The 25,936-nt window shown below is 48.3% G+C and overlaps 1 protein-coding gene across 2 annotated transcripts in view; it reads right to left on the bottom strand.

Annotated features, from left to right (window-relative positions):
• Window positions 1–25,936, bottom strand: part of Trappc12 (trafficking protein particle complex subunit 12) — a 66,845-nt gene that overhangs the window by 27,935 nt on the left and 12,974 nt on the right. For both annotated transcript variants that reach the window (XM_059248249.1, XM_059248248.1), the window contains exons 3-5: window positions 25,464–25,580; window positions 6,965–7,078; window positions 5,064–5,202 (exon numbers count right to left, since the gene is read on the bottom strand). In XM_059248249.1, coding sequence (XP_059104232.1) covers window positions 5,064–5,202; window positions 6,965–7,078; window positions 25,464–25,580 — 370 coding nt within the window. The remainder of the gene's footprint in view (window positions 1–5,063; window positions 5,203–6,964; window positions 7,079–25,463; window positions 25,581–25,936) is intronic.

Below are 25,936 nucleotides of genomic sequence, written 5' to 3' on the forward strand. Positions count from 1 at the left end.
GCAGGTCAGCAGGTCACAGTCCAGCCAAGATTCTGACGTGAGTGGGGGAAGAAATCCACATGTCGCTGCTGCAGGGAACAGAGGACGGGGGCTGTTCTGACAGTGTAATCTGGTCTCTTACTGAACTGAAAACTCAGGCACAATAGGTTTTAGCAAAACCACTTTTAATTCAGACTTTGGAGAAAACCATGGATGTTCACACAGAGAATCATGCAGTGATGCCTTCTCTAGTCTTTGTAGGAACCTCACACTGAGAAGAGGCTAACAGTTCATCTTAAAGACACAGGTGTGTTGTGACTGTGCTGTGAGTCAAGCGATCACCGTCTTGGGGAGTTGGCCGCATCCTCTTGAAAAAGGATCTTCCTAGTTGGGCCTGTTGACTGTTCACACCCACCATGAAGGGATGAGGTCAGGAGACCCTTCCTCAACTATCCAACCATTCCCTACTACACGTTATATAAACCTCTGCCTTAAATGCACACAACTTCGGGAAGGGCTAGAGTATGTAGGCCAGGGAGGGCTAGAGGAGGAGCTCCATCTATGCAGCTGTGGGGAAGCCCTTATCCCGGCTGGGTTGAGTGGAGGAGCACCCATACCCTCGTAGGTAACCCCTCACCCATGCTCTGTAAGAACTGCAGTAAACTCACTGGTCCCCATAGTGAACTGTGGTGGGAGTGCGACTCTTGTGTCTTTGGGACCTTAGGAGGAGGGATAGATGCTTCTCTCCTCCTAGGAAGGAAACTGGGAAACCAAGGGAGACAGGCTCCTGACACAGAGAGCAAGCATGTTCCAGATCTGGAAGTATGGAAGTTCCTGGTTGGAGGGATTTTAGGAGAGGGCAGGACTGGTAATGAGAGTCGTGGGGCCTCAGTGCTGGGGAGGCACATGCAGCCTTGGCAGGAGAGAGCCGTGAGTGTGGTAGCAGAGCAGGACCAGAAGGCAGAGGGCGGAGTGCTGGGGCACTGGGGCTGCTCTGCTTGAACCAGCTGGAACTGAGGTTCACGGACAAAGCTAACTGGGCTTGAGGAGCAGCTGAACATTGGACAGAAACTGCTAAACTGTCCGAGAAATACATCAAACACAGCACTGTCCCTTTTGTGAATGAAAAACAAAAATCTCAACTTTATCAGCTTCACAGACAATTCATCAAGTCTTGTTATGAATATCCTGAAGGGGTACAAATTATGCCCAATCTTAAATGAAATATATTAAAGCTTGTTCATAAAAGTTATTTATTTGTTTGTATTACTATAACCTCCTTTTAAAAGCACATTTTAATGATTTGCTTTGCTTATATATTGTGAGCTAAAATGAAATGAATGAATCAAATTCTTACATTTATGCTTGTTATGCCACAAAATGATAAGAGGCATTAGCCAGCGTCCAGCCTATCACTGTGGATGCATGTTAACATTCCAGCACGTGTGATTTATGTCCATTTCATAATCTGAATTAGCTGCTTAATGATGCACAGCTCCCGTCTTCCCTTCATCCACATCCGGGTGCCATTTAATTTCAGACAGAAACAGAATATAGGCTGCACATCTGCATGCTCTACAGGCTGCACACCTGCATGCTCTACAGGCTGCACATCTGCATGCTCTACATGCTGCACACCTGCATGCTCTACAGGCTATATATCTGCATGCTCTACAGGCTACACATCTGCATGCTCCTCAGCCTGCACATCTGCATGCTCTATGGGCTGCACACCTGCATGCTCTATAGGCTGCATATCATCTGTGTGATCTACAGGCTACATACCTGCATGCCCTTCAGGCTACATATCTACATGCCCTTCAGGCTACATATCTGCATATCTGCATGCTCTACAGGCTGCACACCTGCATGCTCTACAGGCTGCACACCTGCATGCTCTTCAGGCTGCACATCTACAAACCCTTCAGGCTACATATCTACATGCCCTTCAGGCTACATATCTACATATCTTCAGGCTGCATGCTCTACAGGCTACATATCTGCATGCTCTACAGGTGCATATCTGCATGCTCTATGGTCTGCACACCTGCATGCTCTATAGGCTGCATATCTGCATGCTCTTCAGCCTGCACAGCTGCAGAACATGGCCTCAGACTGTACAGTGACAATGGGCGGCTCTACACCTGGACTTAAACAGCTGCTGCTATCCTTCAAGGAAGCTTGCTCCTTGGAAAGTCCCCACAGCGGGGTGTGTGTGTGTGTGTGTGTGTGTGTGTGTGTGTGTGTGTGTGTGTCCTGCAGTCCTGAGGAAGAGACCTGACGATGCTGAACAGCAGGATAGAGGTGGTCAGAAGCCGCTGGGAGCTGAGCTTTTCATCACTTCCTCAGGAAACACCTGCTTTTTAGATGGTTCTCTAACACCTGTCAAGTTCTCAGAATCCACTGATAGCAAATAGTAATTCTGCATCTGTACTTCGCGTGAATGTCACCAGGAAGAGCCCAGACCCTTCGTGAAGCTATGTGCTTACCGGCTTGGGAACTTGGTGCCACTGAGAGATGAGCCCCCGTGGTTCATGTTCTCTGCTTTGTCAGTCACGGACAAAACCTAATCAAAACTAGCTGTTAACCCTGAGACCAAGGTAGAGTGCAGCAGAGGTGGGACCAGCCTCTGCCTGTGAGGTGTGGGTTGAGGAAACAGTTCTTACGCTGAAGGAAACCAGCTATTCTTCATGAGAAAAATTGGCTATTTCCTGATGATCAGAGCTATCAAGCAAAATGGACTAGTTATAACTCTTCTCCCCCCAGCTTCCAAACACACTGTTGTCTTTAACTTGTCAGAGCTATCTGTACACGACAGGGGTCACTCCTCCTTTTGAACGATGTGTGATGACTCATCTTCATTAACGACCTGACTGGATTTGGAATCATGTAGGAGACACACCTCTGGGCCCATCTGTGAAGACATCTCCAGAGATGTTTAACTAATGTGGGAGGACCCATGGGCTGGGTCCAGGAATAAATTCAAAGAGACTGAGCAGAGCACCAACATCCCATTCATCTCTCTGGGCACACAGACTGCAGCTGAGATGTGACCAGCTGCCTCACACACCCTACCTTCCCCTCCAGGATGGACTGTGTCCCTTCTGAAATGCTGAGTCAAAATATCCTATCCTCCTGCAAGTTGCTTTTTCCAGGGATTTTAACACAGCAGTGAAGGAAGTATGGTGTGGTGGTGTGAATGAGAATGGCCTCACAGTCTCCTGTATTAGAATGCCTGGCCCCGGTTGGTGGAACTGTTTGGGAAGGATTAGGAGGTGTGGCCTTATTGGAGGAGGGGTGTCAGTGGGAGTGGGCTCTGAGGTTTCAAAGGCTCTCTTTGCCTTGCTCTGTGGATCTAGATGAGAACTCTCAGCTGCTGTTCCAGCTGCCTACCGTGGTGCTCTAGCATCACCATCTAACTCTCGGGAACCGTAAGCCTATGTAAACCCTTTCTTTTATAAGTTGCCTCGGTCATGGTGTTTTATCAACTGGTTCACTTTCTCTGACTCACAAACCCACTTCAGATAAGGGCTTGATTTAAGCTCCAGTTTAGGTATCTTCCTCTAGTCAGAAGCAACACTCCTAGCTTAGCCTGGACTATACAGTTAAGAGCCCACTTTGGATTCTGCTGTCACTTGGGTTAACAAGGGTGAGCTCCTCCTAGCTCTATTTTGTGAAAGGTAAAGGGGGATAGAATAGGCCCACAGACCCACCTTCGCCATTCTTCTCACATCCCTTCAAAGCCTCAGGATCTGGGCTTAAAACAAGCCAAACACTTTATTCACCCAGCCTTCTTGATGTATTTGCCACCTAACAACCAAGATGCCGATGTGAATTTAAGGTTTGAGCACTTGTCACCACCCTGGTCTTTACACCCTCGGTCCTGCCTAATTTCTGCCTAATACTGCCAGTCATTTCCTGACACCCAGGGCTGCTCTGTGTAGAGCTGCTGGGGTGCACAGCAAATGCTGCCCACCAGCCTTGCGGGAAGATGGCAAGTGCCAGTCGTGAACTCACAACAGCACAGAACAGCAGGTGCAAGCCTGCTGTGCCAGCTGCGGTACAGCTGCTTACACAGGACATGCTTACACAATCCTCCACACTCAGGCGAGGATTCCCCACCCTGCTTTGTGAGTGAGGGTGTTGGAGCACACCAACACCCTGGGAGCCAGCCTTGTTCAGGCAGGTGCAAGTGAAGAGCTCGGGTCCAAGGAGCCAGTTCCAAGCTGCTCAGAAGACCTCCTCCCTGTGCCACGGCGGCCCTGTACCTCTGTCATAGCTCTCTATGGCTGTGATGAGGCACCGTGACTGAGGCCACTTATGAAAGGAAGTGATTAACTTGGCTTACGACTTCAGAGGGACAGTCCACGACAGTGGAGCAAAGCAACAGCTGAGAGCTCCCATCTCGATGGATGACCACGAGGCAGAGAGCACACTGGGAAGCACTGGAGGCTGAAGCCTCAAAGCCCACTTCCAGGGACACCCCTCCTCCAACAAGCCCACTCCGCTAACCTCTCCCAAACAGTTCCATCAACTGGGGACACGCATTCTCACCCAAACCACCACCCCCGGACACAAGGCTTCAGAGATTGCCTTTCCTCCCCAGCCTCACTCTGCCCTGTCCTAGCACAGCCCTCGCTATGGCCTGGTGTTTCCAAACAGCGGTGGAAACTGTGATGCCCTCGGTTGCTAGAACCAAATTTTAAAATAAATTTAGAACAGAGACTCCCAGCACCTGTCAACATAGAAAGATGAGCTTGTCTCTGGGATCTCTGCTTTTATTTCAGGAACATGTGCACCTGAGCTAGGCCATGGCACAATGGCAGTGTTCACTTGGTGAACGGTGGGCAACAGGTTCTAGCAGGTGCTGGCCAGGTAGCTTCTCAGTGACTCAGAGCACCAACAAGTACTTCAGTGTGTTCACAAAACGGCACGAGCTTTTATAGCTTTAAGCTTTGTGCTGGGCTACTGCTTTAATTTCTCATGATTGGGTAAGGAAAACCCAGGGTATCTATTTTGTATAAACCACAGCAAGGCAGAGCAAAACACACACAAGACATAGGCGTGGAGCAGTACTGCCTTACCTCTGCGTCCTGGGTACACGTGCGGGTAGTACTCATAGTACAGGTCTGGCTGGTCCAGGTTTCCGAAGGGTTCAAATTCCATCTCAGCATTCTGGAAAAGACCCAGCTTCACCAGCAGTGCCAGCCTCACAAACCAGAGCTGAAATGCAGGATTGGACAAAAGGTCACCCCGTCAGCTTCATCTTCGAGACCTCGTGTGGAGCCTGACCTCAGTACTCAGGGCTGAGGTTACTCCGTCCTCACATTTGCACAGCTCAGTGTTTACAGAAACACTGCTGAGCTCCACAGCAACAATGTGAACAATTTCATTCCACTGAATCTAATTCAATAATACAAGGTGTGTGCCTGAGCGGCATGTCAGCTTCTGAGAGAAAACAGTGCCTCTCACTACAGGGACTGTGTGGTGTGGGCTGTGGAAACACACAGCAGCAGAGACAACAAGCCATATGGTGAGGGTGGTGGAGACACAGCAGTAGGGAAGCACCGGGGGTGGGCGTCACAGGTCCTGTGAAGATGGCCCTTCCACTCTGAAGAGGCCTTGCAGGCACAGGGAAGGGTGTGATCAAAGGCTGGGAGGGCAGTCTGTGCGGCATGTGAGCAGGCATGTGAGCACCTGAGGCTATTAATGCGGAAGGTACTGCGGAAACAGAAGGACTCAGGTTAGAGTGACAGCGTTTGAACTGGAGGCTGGTGTCACTTTAGTAGCAGGACAGGGAGGCTCACTGTGCTCACTGGTGGGTAAAACAGACAGACACAGCGTATAGCCTTTGGTAGAACACCCATCGGACTAAGAACAGAAACTCCTGTCATGGGGGAGATGACATGGGAGACGTTATGCTCAGTGAAGCACCTGAGGCAGAGAGAGGCGAACACTGCAGGGTCTCACTGTGCAAGAAGGCAAGGTTTTAAATCCACCAGCAGAGCTGAACAGATCTTCTCTGGTACGGGTAAGTTTGGGGAGGTACTGGCTGAAGGATGTGACACTGGTAGGCAGGAGAGTTCAGGAGACACACTCTCTAGCAAGGTGACTAATAGCCTCATATCACACACTAAGTAGGAGATACTGTCCACGTTGGAATGGCCTGCTCACTCCACGATGGAAACATACATCACAAATTTTTGTTGTATGTCAAAACTAAACACCCAACAGAAGTTAAATGAGACCCTTGGAAGCCACTGCCAGGGCCAGTGGGCAACAGACAGGCCTCACACTGAACCCTCTCCACTTGCTTCCTAAGTATGCCGAGCCACGGAAGGCACACACAGAACAGGGAGACTACACTGAGTGTGGGCTGAGGAAGCTGCCATGGTCAGGAGAGTGAGAGGACTTTCTCTGAGAAGGTCACATTGGCCACGACTTGTCAAACAAGAGACAAGCACGGAAGGATGCTAGGACACCATGCCCACAGTGTACGGCTCCAGACACGGAGGCCGGAGGGCATGGGGCTGAGGTATCACTGCCCCATTCTCCAAGTGCACAGGCTGTTCCACAGACAGCCCTCTGGAAGCTCTTTTCAGTGGTGCAGGGTCTGAGGACTTGGTTCACACTGGGACTCCTGGTGACATTGGAACTGAAGCAGAAAACTCCACAGGGTGAGCCCTGAAGGACTTCCAAGGCTATTCCTCACTGGAGGAGTTCCTTTCCATGCAGATCTCTCTTTTCACACATCTCATTTTAGAATAGGTAAGCTCTACACCTGCTGGAGACTGAACCCTCAGGTCACTCGGGAGGAGTTAAACATGCAGATAACTAGGGAAGGAAGGACCACTGACCTCTAGTGGAGATCAAGTTCAGGATGTGGAAACCCCTATCCTGTTCATTTTACACGAAAGGCCACCGTCCCCTGTATGTCCCCAAATGATGACAAACCACGTGACAACACAAGAGAAGGTGCTCTGACCTGCAAGGAGTCTGTGGTGTGGCTGGTGGGCAGCCCGTTCTTGCCATAGCCTTGTCCGTGTGCTGTGAGCAGGCGTCCACACAGGTCGACCGCCGCCCTCCAGTTTCTGCAGCTCTGTAAGGACAGGAGCAGGTGGTGTCAACCGCACACACACTTTCTTGCTTTGTGGGAGCAGTGCCATCCAGATCTTAGCAGCCAGGGCAAAGGCAGCTGGCTAGCTGGTGCAGAGGCCAACATCACTTGACAACATGGCCCACGTGACTCGGGAGCAAAAGGTACAAGAAGCAGGTGTTTGTCAAGACATTCAGATCACAACATTAAAAATGAACGATGCATACATCATGGGGAGGTCACTGGACGGCTCCCCCCAGCCCCAATCTATAAGACTGATTTCCTCTGTGGCAGATACCGCTAGACTGTGATTTCTGTTGATGTATTATCAACAGTTCAATTTTATGTTAAATGTGCTAGATATATCTGTTTCTGTAGGAGCATCAGAGACTATAAAATACAGTGTCTTGTATGTTCAGCACAATTCTACTTCCTCAATATGAACCACCAGTGAACTGGGTGACGGGAGCGCGTGGCAGGACTGCCCACCCCCACAGCACACCTCCTTCATGCTACTTCCACCACCGCCTGAAACACAGGAAGGCTGGCACCAAGGGCAAACAACTCATCTGTCTGGGCTCTTATGTTTCTTTCTTCCCTGTATATAACAGAAAGGAATCGCTGGGCAGAGCTACGAGACATCAGTGTTTTAACCTTTGCAGGAACTAAAAGATGCTCAAACACGGTTTCTCAGTGTAGCTGGCACTAACTACACTGTAGATGTGGCCACACGAGTCAGTCAACACCTCCCGTGGGCAAAGTGGTAGACGACCTCATTACTGCTAGGATCTCACAAGGAAGACAGGCATTAAATGTCTTTCAAGGATGGCCGGAACGACCATGTGCATGCTCACTGGTTCTCCAACAGGAAGTTTGTGTGTGGGTAAGATGGGTGTACATGGGGGCTGGCCAGAGTTAACCTCAGAGGAGTTGAGAAGAGGAAGGATGAGGAGCGAATGAATAGGAATCAGGTAGGACAAGAAAAGGCTAGGAGCCTTCAGGCAGAGTGAGCAGCAGAAATAATGCCTGGAGGTACCCCCAAAAAGGGTGCTTGAGGAGGAGACCAGGGCAGCCAGGTTCAGGCAGAGTCAAGAGGGGCAAGAAAAGGCCTTCTGGGCCTAATCCGAAGGGCCACAGGAAGCCCCCAAGCATGGGAGGAATGTGACATGCTTTACAAAAGACATGTCGGAGTCTGTCACATGTTCTCTATGCATGAACTCGTGCACCCAGAGCCCTGCTGGTACTTTCTGCATGGCACGCAGACCTGAACGCAGCAAGGAAGCAGAACACGAGACTTTGTTCATGGAAAGCTCCTGCGCGGATAACAGGTCTCAGCAGCTTCACGAGGTAGCTGAGGCAGATGGCTGCCCTGTCAGTCAGGAGACAAGGCCCCACTGGTGAGGACTGAGGCACGCCACTTAACCTTCCAGGTTCAGGGTTTGCCGGAATTTACAATCTGAGGCTGTGGACTGTACCCCACTGAGGAAGGAGTAAATGAGGGGCTGGTGTGGAGCTATAGACACATGTCTACTCCTCCTTACAGGCATCGATGGCAAACTGAACTCCACCCTGGGGAACCCACGTTTATTGTTTTACTTAGCACAGGTGGGGTTACTTACAGGAGCCTGGGTGATCTCAAAGTAGCCTTGCCCCCTGAAAGTCCCACCCTGGCATGGAGGACAACTGCCCCATAAGTGCACAGATGGAGTGCCCTCTTTAGTAAACCTTCAACAGCCTACATGCTGTACTATTGCCTGAGGTCATGTGACCACATGCAATTTGGGAAGTTGCATACAGCTGGCGGGAGGGGTGGGGGGCAGCGAGTAGCACTCTCAGGTGACTGTCAACGGTCCTCCCCACCCCTCCCTTTCAGACAGAAGTCAACAGATAATCCTGGTATTTTGAGGTCTCTTGCAAGTAGCTGCAGCTGTTCTGATGAAGATGAGGTTGCTGTGCCTGTAGGGTAGTGGTTGATAAAAGCACACGGGAAAACACCCTAAGTGTCCGACAGCACACTCTGGCCAGCCACTCCCTGGGGGAGAACCCTTTCCTTCCTCTCCCGTCTTGGATGATAGTGCGGGTGTGCACACTGAAGCTGCTCGTGAAGAAAGAGGGTGGAGGGCTGCAGCTTCAAGATGGCCTGTGCTGTGCTGACCAGCTGTGTACCCTGACAGGTGACCTGACTGTCCCCATGCTGCCTGCAGCTCAGCTCCTGCTGTTCTTAGTGGGGCTGAGGATCATTCCACGGAATCGAGGCACACATTTTCCCATTCACCCACTGAAGGGCATTGTGCCTTCCTCTAGCCCTTGGCAAACATGAATAAAGCTGCTCCCAACATTTAGGTGTGGGTTTCTGTGTAGACGTGTTTAGTTTAGTGAGAGAAAAGGCCTGGCAGGGCAGTGTAAAAGTTCACCTGCTGGACTGTATGGCGATGGTATGCTTGGCCTCCTAAGGAGTGGCCAGACTGCTTTTCAGAGAGGCCATCAGCTTTGCATCCCCACCATGCCACATCCTGGCCAGCGCCTGCAACATCAGTGCTCTAGACAGGGCTACTCGCAGGATGCTTTGGTTCTCATTAGATGGTTGGACCTCCCAGCTGCTTCTTTTTCTTGCTCCTGCAGAGGTGACAGACGGCACCAGCCCAACCTCTCAGGAAGCTCCACGTGCTAGCTGGAGTATCAGAACACCCTTTGATCCTTTGGTGATCCTTTGCCTCCTTTTGGTGATGAGGACACTGGTCAGTCAAGCTAGACACTGGGTACTATTAACAAGGGGAGTCCCCGGCTTTCCTCAGGGCAGGTCACAGCCCTTAAGTCTGAGAACCAGCAGTCAGCTGCTAGGATGAACCTGGGGCTGTGTTCCCCTGCTCTGTCCACATCACAGCACCACAGTTTCCATGGGGGACCCAGGCTCTGGTTGATAGCTCAGAGATATCCTTAGACTGGTTACGATAATTTATGCAAACGCACTCTCTAAACTCATTAATGCTCACATCATGCAACAGGCGCCCATGTACTCACTTTGAATCAGAGACGTGAAAGTGTGAGAGAGGGAAAGGTCTGTCAAGTGGGAGCCAGCTCTGATCTGTGTTGGAGCAGACCCCAGGCCAACAGTGCACAGCTGCTTCCTTCCTATGCTGCTGCTGAGGCATGTTGGCCTTGCCTGCAGCAGCACTTGGTGTAAACAGATTTGGGCAGTCTTCCCTCAGGAAAAGACCTGCCTTACAGACAGGTTAAGGAGCCCAGTGAGCAGGACAGGCAGGGGCCCTAGAGGAAGACAGTGTGCAAAGCCTTGGAGAGTGGTGGCAGTGAGGGTGTGAGTGAGGGACACAGAGCGTGTGAGGGGGGGCTGCAAAGGTGGGGATGAGGCAGGGGTGAGCCACTCAAAGGGTGAGGAGAAAGGGGTGACGGGAGGGAGGTGAGGCAGGCTTCAGCAGCATTCCCAAACTTCCAAGAGTGCTGGCTGCAGCAGAGAGGTCACTGTTTTGAATCATTGCGTGGGGGACCCCTCGTGGATCAGAATATTAACAGTCAATGCACTTTGAAAGTTGTGAGGCTTTTCAAAGATGTGGGTGGATTTATAGGACCTGATCAGACGCAGGTGAGGTAGTCAGTAGACGTTGATCTGTCTGCAGCTGGCTGGGGTGTGTGGAGAGGCTCCCAGACTTGTCTGGATATTGCCACAGTGCCACCATGGACTGCTCAGCGATGGCAGAGCTGTATGGCTGCAATGGATATCGCACATCTGGGAAGCTCTGTGTAATCACACTGTGGCCATGTACAGCAGATGCCGGCTGTTCCTTCAGGAGGGCTGTGGCATGAAGGCAGACCTGGCTGGACTGGCACAGAGTAGGACATGGCCCTGTAAGATGACAGGCACCTTCCTGGGCTAAGGCACTAACAGAATGGAACCGGCATGTGCATGCTGTCCACTTTCTTCTTATAATCAATTATCAGTTTATAGTGATTACCAAAGCAGCTGCAGCCTGCCAGAGATGAGAAGTTCAAAATCAAAAATTTAACTATCCCTTTCGCAAGTTTTACAGCTCCGGAGGGAAAGGTATCCTGACTTACCAGGAAGTCAGGCTGTACCTGAAGCTGGGGTGCAGTGGAGGCTGTCTCTCTGCAGGACGTAGCAATCCTGCTCCTTTCCCAGAGAGAGCTTTAACAGCTGAGCTCTGCTTCCCTCCCTGCTTAAGGGAGCTCCCCTTTCTTATCAGTTCCAGCCTAAGATGTTACTTCTGCTTCCCTCTGCTAAAGGGGAACCCCCTGCAGAAATGCAGCAATCTCCTCCAGCTCTGGTGACAAGTTGTTACTTCTGCTCAGCTCCCACTAAGGGAACGTCCCAGCAAAGATTCTCCTCCGCCCTGGTGAAAGAAGATCTTCACCCCAAACTCTTTTAAGAAAGAGCTTTATTTGGGAAGGAGGAGTCCAGGAGAGTGGCCGCCTCTGCCTGGGTGGAGAAGGACAGCTGATACCTAACAGGCAGGGGGCTTATGTAGCGCTTCTTAGGTGTGGAGTTTTTTTCAGGGAGAAGATTTTCTCCTTAGGGATTGGTTGATTTTCCTGCTCAGGGATTGGTTGGTTTTGTTGGTTAAGGGGGGGGGGGCAGAGTTGGCTCTTGTTTCAGGACCAAAGTGTGTTTCTTTCACTGGCCCTTTTTAGCCTTTTGGCTCTAGTTTCAGGGCCAGGGCATATTTCTTTCTCTTTCACTGGCTCTGGTTCCTGGGCCAAACTGTGTTTCTTTGGCTCTGGGTTCAGGGCCAGGGTGTATTTCTTTCACTGGCTCTGGTTTTAGGGTCAGGGTGGGTTTCTTTAGCTGGCCCTTTTACCCTTTAGCAGAAAACTTGAGAAATCTGGGGGAAGTGGGTTTGTGTCATGTGACTGTATGAAGGGGTTAAGGTCAGTGGTGATATACTAGGAGGTTGGGTGGGATGAATTAAAATCTGACATGTGGATCCAGGTGAGGAGATACCAGGCAGAGACAGGGAGATGGCAAGGGAATTCAGCAATGTAAAATTTGATTCAATTTAATTCCAGATAATGTGTCACTGAGGAATCTGTTGGACATGCCCATGCGCACACACACAGGAAGAAGTGAGGAGATACAAGCTTGCTCATACACATATTTCCAAGATCAGTCACTCAGACGGGAGAAACCGGACTGGTGGGATCACGGTAGATGGAGTCTTATGAAATAACAAGTGGTCTGAACACATGGAGAACCCAGCCCTTGTGGACATGGGAAACTTGTAGTCCCTGAAACCATGGTGTTGTAGAATACTATTTTAAGATGTGTTACTTTTATTTATGTTGCATTTGTTTAACTCTGTGAAGCTGTGTTACTGTGCCTGTCTAAAACACCCAATGGTCTAATGAAGAACTGAATGACCAGTAGCAAGGCAGGAGAATGGATAGGTGAGGCTGGCAGGCAGAGAGTATATAGAAGGAGAAATCTGGGAGCCAGAGAAGGACGAGGACATCAGGGGCCAGCTACCCAGCTGTGATGATATATTGTGTACCCTAATAAAATTTGCCTGAAGATCAGAGAACAGAACAAGCCACTAGATTAAACATAGAGGCCAGGCAGTGGTGGCACACACCTTTAATCATAGCACTCGGGAAGAGGAGATCTGTCTGGATCTCTGTGAGTTCAAACCACCCTGGACTACACGAGATTGATTCAGTCTAGGAGAGAACAGAGCCAGGCAGTGGTGGCACACATCTTTAATCCCAGTACTTGGGAATCACACACCTTTAATCTCAGCACTTGAGATCTCATGCCTTTGCTTGGGAAATACACATGTCTTTCATCTCAGAACTAAGAAGGAAGTGACTGCTGGGCAGAAAAAGGTATATAAGGCTTGAGAAGACAGAACTGAAGCCTTTTCAGGCTGAGGAGTCCTAAAGGTAACATGTAGCAGTGGCTTGTTCCTCTGTCTCTCTGATCGTTCAGCATTTATCCCAATATCTGGCTCTTGGTTTTTTATTATAAGACCATTTTAGATTTCATGTTACAACCCAGCTATACAACCAGCAACACAGTAAGAAAGAAAGGTATACAAAATAGAGAAAGGTAAAAGCCTAGAGGCAAAAGACAGGTTAATTTAAAGTTAAGAAAAGCTGGCAAAGCTGGGCATTGGTGGCACATGCCTTTAATCCCAGCATTTGGGAGGCAGAGCCAGGCGGATCTCTGTGAGTTCAAGGCCAGCCTGATCTACAGAGTGAGATCTAGGACAGGTACTAAAACTACACAGAGAAACCCTGTCTCGAAACAAAAACAAAAACAAAAACAAAAAGCTGGCGAGAAACAAGCCAAGCTAAGTCTGGGCATTTATAATTAAGAATAAGCCTCCAAGTGTGATTTATTTGGGAGCTGGGTGGCAGAGCCCCCAAAAGAGAAACAACAACAACAACAACAAAAAACTAACAACACCGTGGAGCTTCGGAAGAGAGCGAACTGAGCTCAGGAAACCACAAAGCTGCAGGGACGCAGGGCTGGAGGCGGAGGACAGCCAGGGCGTCAAGCAGCAGGGTGACTGTGGGAGCTCAGTGCTGGTCAGAGAGCAGCAACTGCAGGAGGCCCAAATCGCCTGTGCATCTGGATCCCAGGCAGGAGTGATGGATGGGGGTACGCGGCATATGCCTGCAGCCCTACATTGTTTGAGGCCACACAGTGAGTTTGAGGCCAGTCTAGGTGTGGTGGTTTGAAAGAAACTGGCCTTCATAGGCTCAGGGAGTGGCACTATTAAGGGGTGTGGCCTTGTTGGAGGAAGTGTGTCACTGGGGGTGGGCTTTAAGGGCTCAGATGCTCAAACTAGGCCTAGTGTGTCTCACTCTCTTCTGGCTGCCTGTGGATCCAGATGTAGAGCTCCTGGCTACCTCTTCAGCACCATATCTGCCTGCATGCCAACATGCTTCCCATCATGATGATAATGGACTGAACCTGAAATGTAAACCAGCCTCAATTAAATGTTTTCCTTTATAAGAGTTGCCGTGGTCATGGTGTCTCTTCACAGCAATAGAAATCCTAAGATACTAGGCTACACAGCAAGACCTTGTCCCCAAAATAGAAAACAAAACTAACAAAAAGCTCCATGAACAAATAACAACAGTCCCAAGATAATGTGTACCCAGGTAAGGCCTAGTTGTGCCTGGACAAAAGAAATCCAGATCTTGCTCCATCGGGGACAAGGATTCAACTTCTAACTGCCGCAAATGGAGGAAGGGTGAAAACAGAAAACTGGAAAGGTGTCTAGATGGTTACACAGGTGTGTAGCTGTTAGAGCACACACACACACACACACACACACACACACACACGTTTGCTTGTGAAATGAAGAACAGGAGTTAACAGTTGTTACTGAGTGGCCTTGGGCAGCCCTGGGGCACGCAGATGCCACTGAGCATCTGTGGGTGTCTTGTAGACGGGTCTGGAGCATGGATGATTGCTTACTTGGGCACGACACAAAATATCATCCCCTGTACACAGCAGGCGCTCACTAAGTACACATCTCATGCGCTTTCTTTACTGTTGTCATTATGCAGCTGTCTGGAGCCCACGGCTCAGCCAGGTCCTTCCCTTTGTCTGCCCGTGAAGGCACACACACCTGCATCAGCACTGTGAGCTGCTTGGGCTAATGCAACCATTAGGGGAAGCATAATTACACCAATTATTCAAAAGAGCTTCACCGGGCCACCTCTGAGACACTCTGTGTCTGTCCTCGTCCCCAGCCCCTCCTGACCTGCTGTACTCTGCAGTCACTTGGGCACTGAGCCTCCTCTAGTCAAAGCAGCAGAGCTACGGGAGCAGACTCACCTTCCAGACCTTGGCAGACGCTCCTGCTCGTCATTCCCTCATGTGCACGCTCAGCATGGCTGTATTGACCCAAGGATGGGATCCAGCTCTCGGGGATAAAAGAACCTCCAATGGTCAGTGGCCACAAAGATCAATATCTGATCTTTGGGGCTCAGAATGGAATGAGTTTGTGTGTGTGTGTGTGTGCATGCATATGTTAGTCCATGCATATGCAAGGGCAACCTTGCGTATCATTCCTCGGATGTGCTCCATCTTATTTTCTTGAGACAGGGTCTCTCACTAACCAAGTGAATCCTAAGGGTCAGTCTGTCTGTTTCCCCAGTGCTGAGATTACAAGCACGAGATTCAAATGCACAAAAGCATGCCTGGGTTTTTTAACTCCTGTTCTGGTGATCAAACTCGGGTTCCAGCAGTCACACAGTAAGTACTGATTGGTTCACCCATCACCCCAGCCTAGAAAAGTGTTCTTTATTGTAGCATTTCTAACAATAAAGCATTTCTACAGACATTCAAAGAATTGGGAGCAGACAGCAAAGTCATAGCAAAACAAAACGACAATAAATAAAAATGTTTACTTATGCCAACAAAGAAACACAAATATAAAAAAAAGCAAATGCCTTTGTTAGCCTCAGAAATCAGGAAAAAAAAAGTTTCAAAGATTAAAAAAAGGACAAAAATGAGGGTAAATAAGGAGATACTAAAGTAACAGGAGGATCAAGGTAGATGCTACAAATAAGGAGACACTAAAGTAATAGGAGGATCAAGGTAGATGGCGATGTGTCTTCTGGAACACGGTATGTTCTAACAGCCTCAAAAGTGACCACACTCTTTGAGCTGCCATTTCCCCCAAAGACTGACCCTGAGGAAAGAATCACGGCAGGTGGTCTGTCCCAGGGTGTGTATGATGGCTTCTGGCTACAGAACCACTAGCAGGTCCTCAAGTTAAGCCTCTCTAAAGGAGCTGGGACAAGTGCACAGCATTCCATGCGTGACCCCACCACGGCCACCATTCGGTGGCCGGAAGGAACGTGACTGCTGGAGAACCGACCAAGGCTGTGGTGGCCACAGGGCGCAAACAGGAGAGGGACCAGCACTGTGGAAAATGCACACGGTGGCCACACTATCGTGTCATCACTCAAGCAGGCCACCACAGCCTTTCCTGAACTCTGGGAGAGAAGTCTGAACAAACTTGGTCGTGGTGGAAACAAACTGGAGTGGACAGCAGAAAAACAGAAAAACTGAAAGGCGGAGGCGGCCGAGGCGGCTGAGGCAGCCGAGGCGCACAAGCCAGGCCCCCGGTGCTCCACTGAAAGCTCAGCCATCACCTGGACAGGAGGAGCTGGCTCAGGGCTAAGCCTCCAAACAGTCTTTCACTATTGCTTGATTTTCTTAGCACCAACATTTCACATGTAGCTACTTCAACTGTTAGCTTAATTGGAGCCGCCCTTCAACTGCTAAAAAAGGGACTCTCTAAGGAAAATGACCCTTGAACACAAAACTATAGGGAAGTATCGTTTGAAATTGGAGTGTAATATTGTAAATACACCTTCATAATTTTTGTGATATCACCTTCGCAGACATACATACATCATGTATATATAAATACAGAGGCCTCGTATGTATCTGCATAAGGCTAACACAAATGCCCATCTGTAAGCTCAGAAGCATTGTGAATGAAAGGTGGCACCCCCCCCCCCCAGGACAGCTCCCACATTCTGGCCCTCTAGAAATGGGCATGCCCATTACCATTATTTCCCACTGCAGTGATGGCTCTGCCCCCACCCAACCCTGTGATGCCTTTTCAATCAGAACCAGAGCACACAGGAGCAGTAAGTGACTACTGAGCCACACAGCCCTTCAGCAAGTCACATGTTCTTCCAGGTGCTAAATGGTGGCCACGTAGGGTTAGGTAAGCAGTAAGCAGAGGTCAGGCATGGGAGTGTGTTGAAAGTGTAAGGATTTAGATCCAGCGGCCCTCTGTACCTGCACATTCTGCAGGTGCAAATCCAACCAACTGCCAATGGTGAGTGTTAGAAAACCACGTGTGCACTGTTTTCACGCCCGACTTCCCACCTGACACAGCCCAACAGCTGCTCACAGCACACCAGCGGGGTCGGTGTTAGAAGGAATGCAGGGGGACAACCATACTGTGCATGAGAAACATGCAGATACTATGCACAGGATACAAGAGGTCTGAACACCCACAGGGTTTGGGACCCGTGGGGCTCCTGAAAACCATCTCCACGGATACCGAGTGGTGGTGAGAGCAGACACTGAGTCTCCTAATGCTAAGTTTTTTTTTTTTTTTTTAGATTTATTTATTTATTATGTATACAGTGTTCTGATGCACATATCCCTGCAGGCCAGAAGAGGGCACCAGACCTCATTACAGATGGCTGTGAGCCACCATGTGGTTGCTGGGAATTGAACTCAGGACCTTTGGAAGAGCAAGCAGTGCTCTTAACCTCTGAGCCATCTCTCCAGCCCTAATGCTAAGTTTTATGACGCCACACGGTATGTTGTTATCTGTTCAACACGTTAGAGAGTCAATCAGAATTTGTGTGTGGGCAAATATATGTACATGAGAAAAATCTGTTTACATATTTTAAAAACAATTCTTATGTAGTAAAGGCTCCTATCTCATTTTATAATCACTCTGTATGGATATCCACAACAGATAAAACATTTAAATGTGCAATAAAATTATTTGTAAGGAACTTGCAGATATGAAGTGCTCCATAAATGATTAAAAATAGTGGAGTGTCTTAAAAACACCATAGAGCCTGCTGTGATTCCATGCACTGAGTTGTCTTCTATATCTCAAACTAGATCTGCTAATAAAAACGAAGCAAAACTCATCATCTTAATTATTCATCTTTTAAGTAAATGTAAATCTTCTGGAAGTGGCTTCCTCCCTGGATGAATGCAGTAGCATTAGGGTGTTACCAGCTCTACCCAGGGTAACATTCCCACAGCTGCCTCACTAGAATTCTGTGGTAACCGCTGGCACTGTTCTAGACATGGCATGCATGTACATTAACCTGACAGCCAACCTCGGGGGGTCACAAGGACCCACTTTCGCCTTACGACAACACACAGTGGCCCAGGGCAGCAGCCCAACAGCCCTGCCACCTGCATGTCTCAGGAGACTCCGGGGCTGTAAAGGCGTTTGGAGACAAGAAGCTTGTGGTAGAGGGCCAAGCACCAGGATCAGATTTGGAAAATGTAAGGGCTCCAGTAACTCAGGACCAATCTCTAGTTGTGATTTGGATCATCTAGTCTGGGTCAACCAGGCAAGTAGGGAAAAAGGAAGGAGGTGGTTTCCTCGATTGTTATTTAAACAGAAAGTCATCACGGGATGACAGAGGACATCACACACTGCATGCCAGTAGATCTAGCTCACTGCTTCCATTTGATGCCTCCCCAGCTCTTCATTTCCTCATGAGAGAAGACAGAAGACTCATTTGGAATAACTTCTTGTCACCAAGGAAGCCAACCATGACCACGACCCTCTCTCTCCTCACTAGTCTGCCATTAGATCCTTTGGGAGCCAGTCAGGACAGAGAAGTCACTGCCCTGTCATGGGTTCCTGAAGAGTGAGGGAGGGATGTTACAAGGGTGTGGAAGAGCCAGCAAGGGACAAGATCTCTCAGGACCTGTTAACAGAGGACGACTCGTAACAGATGCTGGGAGAATACGCAGGGACAGTGCTAAGTGAGCTGGGTAGATTAAAACGGAAAAGTTCCACTGTGCCTGGCTTTCTGAGTCACAGCTAAGGTGTCATCCATCAGTTTTCAAATATGAATATAAACTAGTACCCTCTAGGCAAGCTTGTGTAATTTGCTTTTATTGTTCAATACTGCTCTTCAAATTTATCTGTATTTATGAATGTGGCTGTGGCTCATTTATTTCAATTGTTCCAAAGTGTTTAATTGACTGCACATAACATGATTTTCTTTTGTTGTTCACTATTACAGGTTTTCTTTTTTTAAGATTTATTTATTATGTATGTACTGTTCTGTCTGCATGTATGCCTGCCTGCCAGAAGAGGGCACCAGATCTCACTACAGATGGTTGTGAGCCACCATGTGGTTGCTGGGAATTGAACTCAGGACCTCTAGAAGGGCAGCCAGTGCTCTTAACCACTGAGCCATCTGTCCAGCCCTAAAAATGTTCTTTTGTTGTTTGCTATTACAGGTTTTTTTTTTTTTTTTTTTTTTAAAGATTTACTTATTTATTTATTTACTTATTTAATGTGCACTGGTGTTTGCCTGCATGTATGTCTGTGTGAAGGTGTTAGATCCCCTGGAACTGGAGTTACAGACAGCTGTGAGCTGCCATGTGGTTGCTGGGAATTGAACCCTGGTCCTCTGGAAGAACAGCCAGTGCTCTTAATTGCTGAGCCATCTCTCCAACCCACTACTACACGTTTTAATATCATTTTTTAGCAACAACCAATATGTAACAAATGTGCTTTTGTGTGTACGTGTACAAACTTTTCATGCATGTGTGTAGAGGCCAGAGGAGGAAGTTGGGTGTCTTCCTCCACTGCTCTCTACTCATCCCCTTGAGACATCATCTCTCTCTGTACTGGAAGCTCGCCTTTTTGGTTATGCTGGCTGGCCAGAGAGCCCCTGGGACCCATTTGTTTCTTCTGAAGTGCTACAATTACGGGCACACGCACCCACGCCTGGCTTTTATGTGGTGCTGGGGATTTGAACCCAGGCCCAGCTTACACAGCAAGCGCTCTTACCCACTGGGCCACCAGCTGCCAGCCCTTGTACCTTTTTTTCTTTTTGAGATAGGGTCTCACTGTGAAGCTTTGGCTGGCCTGGAACTTGATTTGTAGACCAGGTTGGGCATGGGCTCAGAGATCTGTACCTGCCTCTGCCTCCTCGGGACTGGGATTACAGGTGTTCACCACCATGTCTGGATGTAAGAGGTATTTTTGGAACATCTTTTGATCCTGTACACAGGTTTTCTATAGTTTGCTATGGTTTCTTGTTTTTGTTTTGAGACATGTCTGATGTGCAGCCAGGCCTGGGCTGGAAGCTTCCTGCTTCCACCTGGAGGGCTGGGGTTCTAGGCATTCTTTTCTGTCTGCCTTGCCTCTTGTCGATCATAATCCCTTATGCCTCCCCTCTCCTTTTCCTGTGGTATTGTGCATACCAAGCAAGTACTATGCCACTATGCTACATCCATATCCTTTCTCCAGGAGTTTCTGGGTGTTCTGGATCTCTGAGACAGGATCTGATGTACCCTAGCTGGCCCTGAACTTGCTATGCAGCTGAGGCTGCCTTTGAGGTCTGGATCCTTTTGCTTTCCCAATCACCTGCTGGGATTGCAGATGTGAGCCACCACATCTGGCCCTCCAAGAAGTCTTCCAAAGCCTAACATTAGAAGTGGAACTGTGGGGTCAAAGGTTACTGAACATCCACATGCTGGCTGGTTTTATATTACCTTGACACAAACTATAGTCATTCACGAAGAGGAAACCTCAATTGAGAAATTGCTTCCACTAGACTGGCCTGTGGTTAAATGTGCAGGGCATTTTCTTGACAAATGATTAATGTGGGTGGGCCTAGATCATTGTGAGTGGGGCCACCTCTGGGCTGGTGGTCCTGGGTTCTATAAGAAAGCAGGCTGAGCAAGTCATGGGGAACAAGCCAGTAAGCAGCTCCCCTCCATGGCCTCTGCATCAGCGTCTGCCTCCTGGTTCCTGCCCTATTTGGGTTCCTGACTTGGCTTCCCTCAACCCAGGATTTTAAGCCAAATAAATCCTTTCCTCCTCAAGCTGCTTTTGGCCATGGTGTTTCATCACAGCAACAGGAACCCTAACTAAGACAACCCATGTCACTAGCTGCTGTCAAGCTGTTCTGTAAGGCAGTTTTATGGACTGGCTGTGCTGCCGACCTCTGCCAAGGTGCTGGTGTTGGGACACTCCTGTTCTGTGATTCCTGCTGGAGTTGAGCTCTTCTGATAGTTACTGGCCACCTGATTTCCAGGAACCTCTTCATGCCTTCTGTCTCTTTCCCCACCAGCCTATTTCTTTTCCTTCTTGGTTTGAGGAGTCCTTTTTTTTTTTAAATATCTTTTTATATCCTGAATGCAGATCTTCTGTCAGTTCCCTATATTCGGTTTTAGGTTTATCCAAAGCAGTTGTCTTTTTCATCATTATCCTCAATGTTTGGGGTTTTTTGGGTGGTGGCAGCGGTGTTGGAACCGAACCTCGAACATGCTAGACAATTCCTCCATCACTGAGCTACACTGCCAGCCCCAGGACTGCAACTTAGGGTCATTCACCCACCACCTGGTGTTTGAAAAGGTAATTATTTTCTTAGTGGTTTTTGCTATTCTCAGCATTTCCTACCTTCTTTTTCCCCTTCTATTTTCAATGTGAGACGTTGGAAATGCTCAGTAAAGAAATATTTTTTAAAATTAGTATTTGAAGCATGCCACACAAAACTTTAGGCTTCAAGAAATCTTATGGAAACTTCATCTCCCCTGGATAGGCCTTGTAGCACTCTGACGATGAAGTCAGTGTGGGATGAGAAAAATTTCTAAATTTAAATATTGCTTTTTAAAAACTAGGAAAGAAGATAAGAAGACTGTTTGAAAATTGAACACAGGCATTCTCTGATTTCCAAAGCTAAGACAAACTGTCCAGTGAGAAGTAATGGTAAGTGCACAGCTCATCTGCTTGCACTCAGAGGACATCACTCATTCTGCCCATGACACCACAGGAGTGATTAAAATGTCCTTCTCTCCAGCAGTGACATTCACTTATCTGTAAATTACAATCTTAGAACGCTCTGATGAGATGTAGGAAAATATATTCAGAAGCTCTCTCCTCCTTAAAGACGGTAGGAATTCCTTTAGGACACAATTAAATTATAAATACACCCCTGTCTTGAAGATGCTTTCTGGTTGGGACCAGCAGTAAGATTTCCCATGACCTTAACATTTTCAATGTATGAGGAGAAAAATGCAAGCATGTATTAATACCAGGAATAACCACAGACGGTAGACACAGAAAGCAGATGGATTACAATCATACATGGCTGTGTGTGACTTTAGAGATGTACTGGAGAATGAAGTCATGCTTCAAGTGAGGCCTGTCTGTCATCAAGACAGGCTATAGTGTTTTTTTTTTAAAGGCCAACTAGAGGGAAGGGGAAGGGCTGCCCCTTACCATGGAAAGGTCTGTTCACCTTACCAGCTCCCATGGGCTGCAGAGATGGCCACCGACAACTTCACCAACAATCAAAGAAAAGCAGACACTGAAAGCAGTTGTCCCCGACTTTTTAAAAAACCAGTGTCTTCCTTTTTTCTCTGACAAAGTCTTATCTTCTTAATGTCTTGCTATCTAACCCCGACTGGTCTCCAACACAAAATTTTCCCACCTCAGCCTCAGATTGTTGGAATTACAGGCACTTGTTGATATGCTGAGCTACGTAAAGCTTTTAATCACAGGAATAATTGGAGAATCATTTCAGTAAGAGAATCAATGGGACATTAGGTTGACATTTACTGAAAATTAAACCCTAACAGTTATGTATATAGTACTCTGCAGCACGTGAGTCACTGACCTTTCTGAGAACACATCGGTAGTGTCGTGAAACGCGCTGAGAGGAGTGTGACTCTGGGACACACTGCTGCTGGCAGGCCCAGGCTCCGGCTGATGAACGGTTGCCATGGTGACAGCTGCCTGCCTGTTACAGGACAAGGCCTCTGCCGGGGTTCTGGACTCTTCAGGTTATCGAGTGAAGGCGTGTGTTTCTGGTGACCACACAACTGTTCTAGAACAAGCAGTGTACAGAGGAGGGAGGCGGGGAGGGTGTAGCCTCTCACTCTGGAACAGCTGGGACTTTATCCTGGGCACAAAAGGCCCGAGGGATTCCTGGTGGAGACTGAGCCTGGGAACGAGCCGCTGTCTGTGGAGGGTGCGAGTGGCGAGACGGAGGAAACGGGCCAACTTCACCGCCAGCGCCAGGAAAACTGGGCCATCCTGTCAGGACCCAAGATGCTGAGGAAGAGCCCCCTCAGGTCAGTAAGTCTGGGGTGCGAAGTTTTAAAAAATATAGTGCCAAATCTCTAAATCTGAGTACACTGTGAAGGTGTGACTCCAGAGAGCGAGCGCTAGCCAACTTATGCTGTCTTTCCTCAGAGCCAAAAGACTGATGTGTTTGCTGAATAAACACATGTAAGCTGAAGAAACAACATGGAATTTGCTTCAAGTCCATCAGAAACAGACACAGAGATACACAGACAGATGGACACACACACATACACACACACACTCACACTCACTCACTCATTCACACACTCACACACTCACCATTTCTGGACTCAGCCCAGTTCTAGTAATTACTCTGTAAAGCATAAACCCCAGTGCACACAGTTGGTGATTCAGAAATACTACGTCATGTGACAGGAAGTCATCAATAATCAAAGTCCATCAGAAAGCATGGTCTTCAGGGGCTGTGCAGAACATGAGGACTTGGGCGCCACTGGGACACACTACGGCATTTGGGTGGGATTAGTTCCCCCACCCCTACCCTCCACCCCCTTTTAGGGGAAAAGGTTTATTTGAGCTTATAGTGTCAAATTACAGGCTACCACAGTGAGAAAGGCATGGAGGTTGGGGCGACTCTGACCTTTGTGGTGGAGGCCCCTCCCTCATTTTGTGGATTAAGAAGCAGTCAGTTTAAAAAAAACAAAAGACTCCCCAAATTTCAAAACTATGCTTTTTTTTTTTTTGTTTTTTTTTTTCGAGACAGGGTTTCTCTGTGTAGCTTTGCGCCTTTCCTGGGACTCACTTGGTAGCCCAGGCTGGCCTCGACAAAACTATGCTTTTTAAGACAGGGTTTCACATTGCCTGGGCTAGCCTTGACCTCACTGTGTAGCTCAGGATGACTCTGAACTTGTCTTCTGGCCTTCACCTCTCCAGTGCTGGTACCACATGTGTGCGCCACAACATCTACCTCAGTTTTCTAAACTGTTTTAAAAAAAGAAAAGGTCACATACTTCTCTTCTTTGGCCCCAGAAAGATAAAAAGTCTTTTTTTTTTTTTTTTTTTTTAAAGTAAGACTTTTGTATCTTTGAGTCCACACAAAGCCTGGACATGGTGGAAGTGCTGTGCCCCAGGGTAAGTAAATTCCTGTGCCCTCACCTGCCAGAGGTTATAGATTTTTTGAGAGGTGTCCTGAGTCACAGTCAGGGAGTGGAGGATGTCTTATCTTTAACAGCAGCTCTTAACAAAGCAGTGTGGCTTTTTCCCTTCATGGACGGGTTCTCTTGAATTCAGAAGCCCAAGCCACATGAAGGATTTTTTTCCCTTTAAAATTTAAAAAAAAAAATTATTATTGTATCAGTCAGGGTTCTCTAGAGTCACAGAACTTAAGGAATGAATACATGTATAAAGGGAATTTATTGGAATGACTTACAGGCTGCAGTTCAACTAATCCAACAGTGGCTAGCTGTGAATAGAAAGTCCAAGAATCTAGTTGTTGCTCAGTCCCCCAAGGCTGAGTGTCTCACCGGGTCATAGCAATAGCAGAGTAACTAAAATAGTTCTCCTGAAAAATTAGTGTAATAAAGCAAGAAACCCACCTCTTACTCAAAGTTAAAAAGTGAATGAATCCTTTAGACTGTCCATCATAATTAGGAGAGTGTCTGAACAGTCAGAGCAAGTACTTGACCTCTCATTTCCGAAGTCAAACACATCATTTCCCGGATCCCTTCACATAGCATGCCCACTGACCGCTTGGACACGGGCACCACGGAGGAGCGACACCAGAGATCATGAATGAGGCAGGGGAAGGAGGAGCTGTCTGAGTCTGAGATAAGGCTACCATTTGAGAGTACTCTGTTACCAGAAGGCTGCCTGAGGATTCCTACAGGACGTATGTGGGATCAACTTCCGAGACTTTGCCCCCGATAATCCAGAAAAACAACCAGCACTGCTGAAGCTCTCCCACAAGTCAGGAATTCACTGGAGAGAGATCAGGCTGTGCAGGGATGACGGTGCAGGGCTAGCAGATTAGAGAGATCTGTTCACAGAAATACTTAGGAATTCACCAGTTAAACAGTAGAGCCAGAGCAAATGGAGCACATCTGAGAAGATCATAAAAGCTGTGATGCAGGCCTGTTGTCATGAGTGAGGAAGGTGACAAAGGCCTGTTGGCATAGAGTGAGGAGGAAGGTGACAAAGGCCTGTTGTCATAGAGGAGGAAGGTGACAAAGGCCTGTTGTTATAGAGAAGGAAGGTGACGCAGGCCTGTTGTCTTAAGACTCTGCCTCAAAAAATAAAAATGAACAAGCAAAACAAACTGCCTGCATTTGTTGTAGCTGACAGGAGTCTCTGCTGTCTGCAGTCTCAAATGAACTTCCAATGAGCATCACGTGGATGGACGGACACGGAACCCAATGACACTTTCTGTGCAACAGCGTCTGGTGCTGTCTTCAGGGCAACTCACTTCCGGGGTGGAGGGTGGGGGGTAGGGGTGCAAAGACTATGAAGGAAGCCAGGCCTTATCAAAGATGCTGAAATCAGTGTGTGTTACTTACAATGAGCTGCTTCAGACCCACGAAAGACTGTTCCACTGAGCTGGCGGTCAAGACTTGTCTCCTCGCTGCAGCCTTCTCACCCAGGAAGCGAAGCATCAGGTCCTTAACTGCATCTCCCTAAAGAGAGTGTGGGAAAGAGAGGCGGAGATGATGAGGCGATGTTCATTGGGCTCTGCACAGGAAAGCTGCAATCAGCCAGAGGCTAAGCCATAACTTCTAGAAGATTCCTAGTCTTACAGCTATTCTTTATTTTGGGAAGCAGTAAATCACCACCACATCGGGGCTTTTAGCAGAGACTACAACCTGGCCAGGACAGGGGCTTTCAAGCATGGGCTCAGGAGAGAGAGGGCCTCCTCATATGAGGTGGCACACTGAAGACAGGGGCCTGTGGTCACTCAGAGAAGCACCGTGTGGTAGACTGAACAGGGCTGCACCCACATCACACCAGTTCCTCAGGCTTACTGGAATGCCGT

This window comes from Peromyscus eremicus, chromosome 22 (assembly GCF_949786415.1).
Source record: "Peromyscus eremicus chromosome 22, PerEre_H2_v1, whole genome shotgun sequence".
Lineage (NCBI taxonomy): Eukaryota > Metazoa > Chordata > Mammalia > Rodentia > Cricetidae > Peromyscus > Peromyscus eremicus.